We start from the raw sequence: 12,678 nt of genomic DNA, 5'->3' as shown, positions 1-12,678 counted from the left end.
CATTTGATGCAAAATAAAATATTTCCTAGCATACAACAGAAATGTTAACATGTTTTGGAGTATTAAAAGGAAGTAAATTTTCCAGAAATCAAAAACAAAAAATGTGGAGAGTCCTCATGGGAATGCTGGACCATGCAGTTGGGGGTAGTGGGGAGCATCCTTCTAGCAAACCCAGCAAGCATCAACCAGCACACTTCACATGGGCTTGCCTCCTGGTTTTCCCCCATTTCCACCCACCAGAGGGTTTTCCTTGCAGCCTCAGGTGTCTGGGTGGGCAGTGAGGGAAAGCCCGCTCAAATCACACTTCCCCTTTCATCTTTGCTAGCTGTCTGCTGGTGCAAGGTCAGCTGTGTTGCCACATATTCCCCCACCTGGGCCTTTTGCATGCACCCTTGTCCTTCTCTGCAGGTTTTTTTCCACTGCATTGTTGGGAATATTTTGCATTTTTGACACTGCAGTGGGTCTTTACAAACAGCAAGTGAAACAGCAAGTGAGATAGTGAAATAAAGAGAGCTGTGTCTGAGCCACACTGTCCACAGACCACTGTGGAGGAGAGAGATGTTGAGTGTCCTTTTGGTGGTTTTGGCCCTGTTTGATTGTGATGTCTGGTGGCAATGGATGCACTTGGGTTGAGGTTCAGCTGTCTCCTAAGAACATGGTGACATTGTCTAGTGACTGTTGTTGACAGCTGTCAGATGTTGTTGCATGAGGACATCAGACTTACTCATCAAGGTAGCAGAAGTCAACCTCTCTTAAGAAAGTAATATAAAATAAAAACAAGCAATAAACTGCTGTGAGTCAGTAACAAAATATGAGTGATTTCAGCTGGGGACAAATTGATTTGGCTGCTGAGAGATTGAGAGAGTGTGACTCAAGGAGCACTGTGGTCTCATGGCCTGAGCCAAGGCAGGTGGGCTCCCAGCTGAAAGGAGAAGTTGTGTCATATCTGGAGTGAGACATGTCCTACAGCGCTCAAGTGACAGAGGATCAGCTGAAGGTACCTGAGTGACTGGAAGGGGCAGCCTCTTGAGTGTGTAAGCTGGTTTTGAAGTTGGACCTTTGGCTCATGTCATCAAGTTGCTTCCAAAATACCTTTGCTGCATTCTTTAATTGGGGAAAGCGTGAGCTGGCAGGCTGAGGCTGTTGCTTTTGAAAGTTTTACTGAAATAATCAAGCAACAGTAACTCAACAAGTGCTACAGCATTAGTAAGAGATTTGAGATGCCTTGGTGCTAATCCTGATTGAGATGGGGAAGGCCTCCACATTTCCACCTCCCTGTCCCCATGAAATACCAGTGAGGTTTTTATGTTCACATTTTACAGAAGCACTGTGAAGATTCATTATTTAATGTTTCTAATCACTAAATAACTGTACAAAGAGTGAGAATAGTTCTGATTAGTGTCTTAATTTTATTTGATTTAACAGAAGCTTTGAGGGAAAGTTAGCAAAACTATGATGCTCTCTGGCCGGTTGGAGGGTTTGTTTTCATTAAAACATAAAAAACACAAAGGTATTGCTGTGTGATTTTGCTGCAGACCTGAGAGTGCCTTTAGAAGTTTATCACAGAAGCGATCTTTTCAAAAGCATCATGGCAGAATTCCACAGAAGTTGAATGCTGTTTGCATTCAAGGCAGAGACTCAGTCCCTAAAGCTCTCTGGAGTCTGGCCAGATGTAAATGGGGTGGCACTTCTGGCTGGGTTTGGATGCGTGCAGAGCAGTCTTTGCCTCAGTGCAGGGCTTGACGCTTGAATTTGTTTTTGCTCTTTGGTAATCTTAAAGATGAACTCCATGGCACTCTCAAGGGGAAGAACTGCTTTGTCTTTTCACAGCTCATTTCCATACTTCTTATGTTTGCTGCTGTAAGTAGATAATTACAAATGCAAGTGATATTTCCACTCTGAAGTATGGTGTGTGTATCCTTTGGTAGAATTGGTTTTGGTGGCCAGGACCTGTGACACAAATCCTGACTGATTAGTGTGCTGCAATTTTTAAGTGGGCAATAGGTCTGCAGGAAAAAAAAAAAAAAAAAAAAACTAGCCATAAAAACCAACACCAAACGTACCCAACTAATTGCTTCAGGAAGTTGGTTTTACACAGGCTTGGTCTTCTCCAGCAAACACATGAAGTTATCTGGATTACTTAGCAGCCCACAAGGAAAGGCAAATGCAGGCTTTTCCCTGGTGCTTCCATGACGTGGGCATGTGTTTTCCAGTCCTGGCAATGTTAGAGAAATTCAGAAGCAGTGATAGTCCTGTTGATGGCATTTTGTCTATCTCCATGTAAATCAGGTGGTGCCAGTTGCTGTAGGGAGGTGGAGTGGAAATAAAAGGGATATTGTGTTGATGACCTTTGCCAGGTTCAGTCATTTCCTGTCCATCTGCCAAAAATCACATGGACATAATTGGAGTGTGGGAAACTGTATTGCTTGATGATCTTCAGGGGAGGAGAAAAAGAAAGAAAGAAGATTCGTGAATAAAGAAAACAACTCTTTATCAGTGGAGATGCAGTCTGGCTGGCTGTTGCTGAGATAGCAGACCTTGTTTATTGTCTCCTCTGACTCTTGCCAGGGGAGTTTTTTAACTTGTTTGTTCCTCTCATTTGTTTGTGTGGATAAGAAGAAAAGAGTGCATGTCCATATGCATTGGTCACCATGATGGGAGGATATGTATTGAAACATGTTACCAGCTCCAGGGAATGGGCAAGCATGCAGCAGTTTCCTCTCTTCTTTTATTTTTTTTTTTCCCCTAATATCAACCCACAGTGGAAAAAATCATCATGTGAAGTTGTATTCTATCTAGGCATCGCAGCTGCACATACCCAGATTCAGTGACTGGCAGCTTTCTGCCACCAGTACCTACCATGGCTAACATACTTTCCAAGCAGCTCTTTTTGTGGAAGGAGTAGGTTATTCTAGGATTTCCTGTAGTCTTCCTGGCTTTGCATTTCTGAGGCAGTTCTAGAGCAAATGAAATGTTTTATCTGTAACCAATTTGAAATGTTAAGTATGATGCAATCAAGGATCCAGGATGCTGCTGGTTTTGTGATGCCTGGTTTTACATGGTATTTGGCATGTTAATAACCTTGGTTAATCCTGCTGGGTTTGCACTGTGATCAGCCTGTACAAGCTACCTGGTGATGTCACACTCACTGTTCAGAGCTGTACTGAAGCTGTCAAGGAATGAGTGCAAGTTCAGGGGGGTTGTGGACTGAGGACAACTGCCTGCAGCAGCAGGATGCTAATCGGTTCCTTTTCTTGTCTTCTTTCTTTGCAGTAAATGAAATTATAAGGAATGACCTGTCCAGTACCAACGTCCACTCATAGCTTTCAGTGTGGGCCTGGTATGAAATACACACTTTTGACTTGGCTGGCACATCACCTCGAGTTGGGAGATACTGAATGAACTGAAGACCTTGCCTGGTACCACTCTGATCTTCCACCTTAATGAATGTCAGGAACTGAAGATTTACCTCTTGCTTACAAAGAAGTTGCTCCTCAATTTCAACTGATGAAACAACTTTTTTTAAATAAAATCATCTCAAAAGAGAGAAGAAGGAGTACACTCCAAGACGGCGCATTTCATGGGACAAAACTAGGAAACTCAGCAAAATCTGAGCACTTCTTCCCATTGCTGATCCTTTTGGCATGGCACCGCTGGAATACAGCCCTGGAAGTGCCTTATTTTACCAGGTTGTGGCATCAGGGCATTTTTAATAAGCTTTGAATTTGCTACCATTAAAAGTGTTGGTAGATGCAGAAACTCTAGAGCTTGAATTCTGGAGAATGATACTGGAAAAAAGCATAGGACCCTGCAGCAGAGTAGGGAGAGCAATCCCAACTCAAGTAAGACACGTTTATGAATTCCAGAATTTCCTCAGTTTTTCCTCTGCTGTAATGTACAGCCTATTGCCTTATTCTCAGTGCATTTCAAAAGCCTCCTGATTCATCATCATCTCAGCTTTCGTTTTGCATATTGACTTTATTACGTGCTAATGAATCATAGGGTTGGTAGTAGTAACATAGTAAGATTCTGATTTTGATCCAGCTTCTGTCATAGCACAAGTGAATTGAATAGCACAAAACAAAAAAGGTTGATGGACAAAAAATTGAAATCTATCTTTTACATGATAGATGAATGTGTATGCATGTACATACATATTAGTATATATGCATATATTTATATATGACAAATAATATAGATGATTGCCTAGTAAGGGCACTGAATTTAGCAATAATTTCAATTTCTGAGAATGCATTTCAAATCCACAGCAAATATTTCAGCTACTTCTTTTGAGGGTTTGTTGCACCTAAAGCAGATATGCATTTTCTTTCCTCATGCAGTTAAGCAAGCACTTTAGATAGGCAAGAAGGATGCATACAAGATACATGTTATTTACCAAATGTCAGAATATGAGTTATAGTAACTGTAAATACTATTATGGAAGAATGTAAAATATTTGTTCAGTTATAATATTATTGTTCCGCCGAAGCCTTATAAATCTCTGTTACGTGTATGGAAAAGGATGTTACCAAAAATCCACCTTGGTTTCACATGCGGCGCTGTATAAAGTGTTTTCAGATTAGCTAATGTTCCTGGAGCTACAGGTAGGCATGTAGTGTAGCCTTCAACATTGTATTTTTTACAATCAACCGCTTATTATATAACTAGCAAAGACCTATTACTTCATATAACCAAAAAAAAATTTAAAAATAAAAACAAAACTAAAATAAAATAGCATGACTAAATTAAAAATGTTTAACATTAATATTGTGCCTTACGAATCTGTGCCCCCTCCTGGAAACACACCCGAACTACACCCCCGAACTGGGGTGGCTCCTTAACCCCGATGCAATGAAGACTGAACAGGTTTCACAAAATGGTGAAATCCAACTAAGTGTTTTAAAACATTCTTCTGTATAATGATGTCTTACTTTCTTTAGAAAAGAAAAAATGAAAGCCATATTTGTCACATTTGCACATTACTGTGAAGACATGAGAATATAATATGGCTCTATGTACATAATATGTTGTTACTGGTCCTTATAATAATCTGTTATTCCTCACGTGTTTAATCCCAATTATTTACCCTGTATTTAGCGTTGTAGACGTTGCATGAAACGTTTCTTATAGACTGCCATATGAAAAGTTAAAAAGCTCAACAGATGTTAGCTTGACTTGTAGCTAGAAAATAGAACTAATAAAGCAAAATATTTTTGCTGGAAGCTAGTCTTAGAGTGGTTTATTTTATGTTATCTTGAAAAACTTTCTTTTCTCATATAAAATAGCATTTTTACATTATATACATATATCTCTCCATCTCTTCTATATGAAGCTGCTTGCATCCTGCTAATATAACCATTGCACCATATAACCAAGTCTCTTGTCAACAGACTCCTCTTCATTTCCCCATTGCATTTAAAGACATTGCTCCCAATAAGAGGAAATTATATATGATATAGTCCTCCGATTTTGTTCTCTTATTATTTCAGAAATGTCAATAAACTGTGCATGGAGGAATCTCTGATTATGCCAAAGCATTTTTTTATTCATTTACTAAATATCTTGGGTGAGGCTTTAACTGTGCAGAACAATGCACACATACACACAGAGGCACATTTCAGCAGTAATTTTAGCAAAGTTTTCAAATGTATGGTTTGGCTATGTCACAGCTCCTTCATTCTGAGTTTTATTTTCCTCTTTAAGCTATTTTGGGAAAAAAAAAAGACCCCAACCTGTTACTTTTAAGCCTGGATAATGGAAGATTATGCATCTATTGTATATGTATTCATAAAATAAAAACCAAAGCAGAAATATTTCCTGTATGAGACTGCTATCTTGTTTTTGTACATGTGTTATGGTTGTTGCTGTCAGTTTAGGAAAATTATTTTCATCAACCTTTTTAAAAACAAAGCAAAACCAAAAAGCCACAGCACTCTGAACTTGGAGTGTTGGTATGTTCAAAAATACCTTTGCCATGGATGATTCTGACTGTTCAAAAGAGCCCTTTGGATGAATTTTAAGTGGTGAAACAAGCTACCTTACTGATCACGCAACAAAGTACTTGGCATCTGTACGCATTTCTTGGACAACAGTTTCTTTTACCCTCCCTGGAACTATTTCTGAAACATGTGGGTTGCTAAGGGTAGGCTTAGGATCTGTGGCCTTCAGTAGAGTAGATAGAAGAGACATTTTTGTTAGGATAAGGGCTTTAGTAGCCCTGAGAGAGAAGAGCTGGCCAGGGCTGGCAGGGGGGGAATCTCTGGCCACCAGCTGTCTATGATGTGATCAATGGATCTGCTCTGTATGATGTGTCCTACTCCCTGAACCTCCTCACTGCTCTGCCCCAGTGGTAAAGGGGTGACAGGAGGGTGTCAGCTTAGTCAAAACTGGGCTGAACACAGCTCTGGGCTTCTGTCAGCTCATCAGGTGGTGCCCTCTGTATGTACCAACATCATGGGCCATGAAATACTGAAAACCTGAGCTGCTTCAATTTTTCAGGACCAAAGGCATGTTGGAAATTATACAAGCATGCCTACCACAGTAGTCTGAGTTTACATAAACACTTAAAAACCATTTAAAAATTCCTCAAGGAGAAAGAGACACAAATAACATTGAAGTCCATGTTGAAAGACCTCTCTCTGCCTAGGGTTTCTCTTCCTGTAAATATGAAGTGTCACTCCCTGCTTAGTCCATCACACCTGGCTTCCCAGGGGCTGGTACCTAGCCCCTGGCCATTTAAAGAGAGGCAGATGCTCCAAACCTATCAAAACCCAGATAGGGCCCAGCTCTTCAGAGATTAGTCAAACTCTTTCTCTGCTTCCCAGTCTGGAGGGTGGAAATAGTGATATTTATGCCTCATGGACAGCATGAGCTGTATTGTTGGTGAGGTTCCTGGAAAAAGGAAAATACTGAAAACTCAGTCACAAATTCTCCTGGAGACCATGACATTTTGTATCCCAGCAAAATGTCACAAACTGAATTCACTCAAGCAACGTACTTCAGTCATTGTGTTACCTGGCTTCCTGTGAGCTTCCTTTCCCTCCCATTTCCACACATCCTTCACTCAAAGCATAGCAGACCCAAGCACGGCTACATTAACCTTATCTTGACCAGACTTCGCCAGGAAAAATAGCCTTCAGCAAACTCCTAACTGACTACTTTCATTCATAACCAAAGCAGAAGGTGAATCCCACACATCCATCTGTTACTGTTTGACTAAATAGCCTTGCTGGAGTCATGCATTTGAGACTTTCCAGCTGAAAATGGCAAATTTCGAGGAGTTAAGTTTCTTGGACATAGTTCTACTGCCTTGAAGCTAAGCTTTCCTTCACCATGTGTATAATTTTATTGAATTCATCACTGTAAATCTATTGAATTTGTGTCGGTAAAAATAAAACAAAATCCCTCTTGTCAAGTACATTACAGAGAAGTGTTAAGGTCAATGGCATAAAATAATTTTAGTTTCTGTAGCTCTTTTTCAAACATAGAGTCTAATTTTATGTCATAAGCAGTAGTTGGATTGTTCATTAAACTAAACTGAGTCATCTGTTCTCCACCTTTCCACACAGTTGCCCAATATGGAGGTCAAACTCTTGCTTGTTTTAGTTTGCCCATACACTTTCCTCTTTCTCAACAAGTTAATATTTTTCTTCTTTGTGCTTCTTTCAAAAAAATTAAAATGTTTTAATTCTCTTTAGGTATCCAAATAATTTGTTCTGAGCAGATCAATTACAGATTCTCAAACTGTTGGCTTTAATTTCAGGTTGTCCTTGAATCCAAAACTAGCTTTTTTTTGGCCAAAGAGACCAAAACTTGTGCAAACTAGTAGAGCCTTAACAATTCAAACAGTTATGTTTTCAGGATTTAAGACAACTGCTAGTGTACCTGGAACTTGCCATCACTCATGGGCACATTAGCAGCTGTCATTTAAACTGAAAATTCGCTGACTGTAGTGCTTCCTTAGCTATTTTCAGGGACAAATAACCCACAAGCCACTCTTTGAGGATGTGGCAAATTCATTTTCAGTCATTTAGGAAATCCCTTTTTTTTCAGCTTGTTTCCAAAGATGCCATCAGCGTCAGTTTCCAGCACCTCTTCTGAATTAGTTTCACACTCAGGTCCTGTACCCATCCTGTTTCCAGTGCTGCTGATGGAGAGCTTTTGGGACCAGAGTAACAAAGGAAACACTGGCAGTGGGTACTGGTGTCAGAGCTGCAAAACCTCCAAGAATACACATGGTGTGGGGTCTCAAAACTCAGTGTGATGGTGTTCCCATCCAGGCAGGGAACATTCCAATAACACCAGCTTCATGGTACTGGAGGGAGGAGAGACCTCTGGGCCTTGCCAGAAAATATTTCAGTGCATGTCACAAATCTTTTAACTGTAAAATCTGGGAGTTTCCTGGTCTGGTTTGTTTTGGTTTTTAATAGGAAAAATTACATTTCCTCCAACATGAAATCATTTGCTCTACTTACTTTTTTGGGGTTCTTTTTTTCTTCATTTTCTACTTAGAAAACACAAACCATATATTATTTGGATCAGGTTGATCCAGACTGCACCTTCTTTCCCACTCTCTCCCCCTTAAATCTCCAGCATGGGCTGCTTTCCCAGACAATGGCTCCCCCTCCACCCAAGCAGAGCCGCACAGGCGTCACATGTACACTGCCTCTGACCAATTTCTTGAACAGTTTCTTTGCAGGAAACTCCTCATGGATCTTTCTGGCCTCCCTGGACCCTTTCCAGGGCTCCTGCCTGGGCCAAGCTGATCCAGCTCTCATCGTCATGACAATCTCTCTCTCTCTTTTTTTTTTTTTTTTTACCACAGTTTTCTTGTACATTTTATTTTACAAAACAAATCAGCCCTGGTCAGATGAGGACGCTAAATTAAGCCCACACCTTTTGGTGTATATAGTGAGTTACTCTTGTGCTTTTCCCCCACCCCACACACTGAGAGCCACTCCTCTGGTGCTGAACCCGATGTGCCCTGCCAGCACATCGTGATGGCTCCAGCAGCAAGCTTCTTGAGAAGGCAGCGGGAGCCACAGCCTTTCCTACCCAGCACCGTCAGCCAGGCAGGGAGGGTAGACCCACCACAGCACAGCCCATGGGGCCCGGGCTGCACTGCCCCACCGGGGCTCAGTGTGGGCTGAGAACAGCCACAATTCAGCCCATCGGTAGAAACAAACCCGGTGCCAGTGTGCCCCTGGGACGTGCCCCAGGGAGACCATGCTGGTCAGAGCAATTAAGTGGGTTTATGGTGACTTCTCCACCCAGGAGCAACAGGGGGGAGATGGAAGAAGGGGCTCCAGGGCCAAGGCTGAGCCGCAGAGGCGATGCGTGGGAAGGAGGGAGAAAAAACTCTGCCTGACTTGCAGGATGAGTCTGCAGAGGTGGGTGTATGAAAATTCATCTATTTTCTTTAACTTTCCAATTGAGCAGTGTGGTCTGTGCAGAGGAGGTGTGGAGGGGGGGAACCCCAGCACTCTTTCCCTGTCCCTCTTTGTCTTCAAGAGCAAAGTTCTTTCAGGAAGTGCACCTGGGAGAATGAGGCACTGGGTTTTTTCAGGTGTGCTCTGGTGCAACCCCTCCCATGACTGGTGACCCCAGCCATGCAAATGACAACTAAGATACTACACAAACACTCAGACCCATGTAGGAGTTTCTGGTTCAGTTTTCCCTGCAGTGCACTTTGCCACTGACGCTTTAGAAAGCCAGTTTTAACAGAGGCAAGTGAGATGAGAAAACTCTCACTCACAAATTAGAAAGTCAGTAATTTCAGGGTTTAATCCATACAATGTGAGGGGGTGGGGCAGAGGGATGCGACAATACTTTGAGGGCTGCTCCCCTCGAGCACTACATGCCCTCTGAAGCACAGCAGAAAAGCACCTGGCTTGTCCCAGGGCCACCCTCAAGGCAGGTGATTGCTTGAACCTCCCTGTTATTAGGAGGAAATTCTTTGCTGTGAGCATGGTAAGACACTGGCACAGGTTGCCCAAAGAACCTGTCAGTGCTCCATCCATGAACACATCCATGGAAGTGTCCAAGGCCAGGTTGGATGGGGCCCTGAGCAACCTGGTCTAGTGGAAGTTGTCCCTGCCCATGACAGGAAGTTTGTGACTAGATGAGCTTTAAGGTCCCTTCCAAGCCAAACCATTCTATGATTCTATGATTCAATAGTAGCACTCTTCTTGCTTCAATGTAAGTTGGCAGGCACCAGAGACCTTTGGCAATGTTTGTAGGTGCAGGGTGCCAAGGCATCTCTAGCAGTGATCCCAGCTTGCAGAGGGGGATGCTGCCTTTAGCAGACCAACCCCTTGGTATTGCTGCCAGTGACCAAGAGGGCCAGGACCACTGCATTAGTAGGATGTGTCTGTGAAGCAGGTTGTCCTGTAGTAAAGAGCATCATAAAGGCTTAGATCCAGCAAAAAATGTTTAGTATACCCTACCCTTTCTAAAATATGTGTGTATACCAAACAGTAATTAAAGAAATAAAACTTGGTGCTAAAAATAATAATTGGAAATTATTGTTATATTTGTTACTGCACATGAGCTGTATGAGCTTTACAGGTCTAAGGAGTTATTGACTGACAAATAAAGTTAAATAACTTCTTATATAACACACTGTTTAAGGAGCTGCTGAGCTCCTTAAAACATTTTTGTGGCTGAAGGATGCACATTTTTGGTGACTCAAGTGACTCAAGCACACAGCCTGAGCTCTAAAGCAGTGGTCAAGCCCAGGAGTAGCACATCACTCATCACTGCTCCCTACTGGTCCAGTGGTTGACCCAAAACCCCCATTTCCTTTCCTCACAGCCGGCATTGTGAAGTGTGGGATAACAGACGCTGCACACGTGTCTGCTGATGCATTTCAGTCCTGATGCAATTACAGCATGGTTTTGCAGGGTGTCACTTCCACCGGCTGGCCATGCTGGGTGATGGAAAACACAGAGAGGCCATTTCTTTCGAGGCAGATATGTATCAGTTTAATGTGTCTGAATTGCTCAGCTTGAAAGGAAAGACACTGAGGCAGCCTGGTCCTGGGGTTTGTGCTTTACATAAAGTTGGTGCTTTATCTGGACTCTCCCATCTGCTTCATTCGGCCCTCCCCAGTTTGAGGGCAGTTTTCAGAAGAGAAGAGGGTATCTGTGTTTGCCTCCCAGTGCCAGGGACCTCTTCTGCCACCAGCTACCTCAAACACGCAGCTGATGCTGCTGAGCTCTTGCAGAACTGGTGTGAATCCAGCAGCTGGCATGGTACTTGGTCAAAATCCTTTGGGATATTTTGATTCAAGAAATCAAGATTTTAGCCTCCCTGGGCCTTTTCCATGCTTAAGAGGGCTGACTGCACATAAAGCCTCTCATTTGCTAAACCCAGTGAGTCACGCGATGCAGCACCATACCATGTGAAGGCTCTAAATACCTTTGTTTCTTACATTTTTTGTGCTTCGCAGCCATGCTTCATAACCATGATGAGGAATGAGTTTAAGCCTCTGTGGTCACACATGCAGTTAATCTGGACTGATTCTCAGCTGGAAGATAAAGCCAGTCAGTGCCTGGGGTTCCTCTCTCCTCCTGTCTTCTCCCAGTGTGGCTGCCTGTAGCTTGGCAGGCAGACACCCTTTGGCAAGGCACCACATCCACAGCTTCCCCCGCTCACTGGCTGTGCTGTCAGCACGTCATGTGTGTGCATGCATCCCAGTGAGCTCCTGAGGATCCAGCTGCCCCAGCAGCCTTGGAGACCAAAGGGGGTTTGAACCCCAAGGGTTCTCAGGTGCTGTTGGCATTGAAACTGGGCCTGCAAGACACTCACTGATCCTTGGAGAGCTTTTTTAGCTCCCGGTTGCTTTGTAGCTGACTGATCATGGCAGGTCAGTAAGGCCTGCTTATACAAGTTTTGCCTGCTGGATGCTCTTCCTCAGCACTGACCTTACACACAAGGATGGGAAAAGAGCAGTGTTTTCTCAGCTCTGTTTTCTGAATAGCCACTTGACTTTGGTCAATGGGTTCAGTCAGTGCTCTGAAATAAGTGAAACCACACATCCCAGCAGAGCCATATTCTGTCTTAAAATACAGGTTGCCACTGGAGACAATATCAGGAATAGTTTCAGCTGATGGGAATTTTCCAATTTTTTTTTTCTTCTATAAAATTTTACATTATATAAAGAGCTAGCCACAAAAAAATTTGAACTTAGAAGAGGAAAACAGTATCCTTCTTCAGCTGGCTCTATTGTTCACACCTTTGATTATTTTCTTCTTTCTGTGGACCAGTAATTTTGCCCAGTTAAAAAGAACTGGACTGATTTTGATCTTCTACAAGTACAACTGTAATTATTCCTGAATTATGCCAGAATAAGTGAGGTCAGAGTTGGGCTCAAAATTCTGCTTCTCTAGAGCTTTGTGATCAAAGTTATGTTGTGCAAGAAACAGAGAAAGGGTGAAGGGAATAGAAGACAATTAGCTTTATTGCAGTCCAAAAAAGGGTCAGTGCATCAACTGTGCTACACTTTGCCCTTTGGCTGCCTTGTAGAAGGGAAAACTCATGGGCCTCAGACCTATCCTGCCTCTTTAAAGATGGAGTTGCATCACTTTCATCCAAGCTGATTTCAGAGAAGGTGAAGTTGCATCACTTTCATCTCAACTGATTTCCAGGCTCTGTCTGGCCACATTCTTGGACCCAGAG

The 12,678-nt window shown here is 42.7% G+C and overlaps 1 protein-coding gene across 2 annotated transcripts in view; it reads left to right on the top strand.

The window, feature by feature from the left end:
- NFATC1 (nuclear factor of activated T cells 1) overlaps positions 1-5,222 on the top strand; it is a 114,197-nt gene extending 108,975 nt beyond the window's left edge. For both annotated transcript variants that reach the window (XM_053981299.1, XM_053981315.1), the window contains exon 10: positions 3,274-5,222. In XM_053981299.1, the coding sequence (XP_053837274.1) occupies positions 3,274-3,323 (50 nt within the window). In that variant the 3' untranslated portion in view covers positions 3,324-5,222. The remainder of the gene's footprint in view (positions 1-3,273) is intronic.
- Positions 5,223-12,678: the final 7,456 nt, after the last annotated feature.

This window comes from Vidua macroura, chromosome 1 (assembly GCF_024509145.1).
Source record: "Vidua macroura isolate BioBank_ID:100142 chromosome 1, ASM2450914v1, whole genome shotgun sequence".
Taxonomy (NCBI): domain Eukaryota; kingdom Metazoa; phylum Chordata; class Aves; order Passeriformes; family Viduidae; genus Vidua; species Vidua macroura.
Note: the sequence above shows the minus strand (reverse complement) of the source record. Positions and strands in the feature narration are given on the sequence as shown.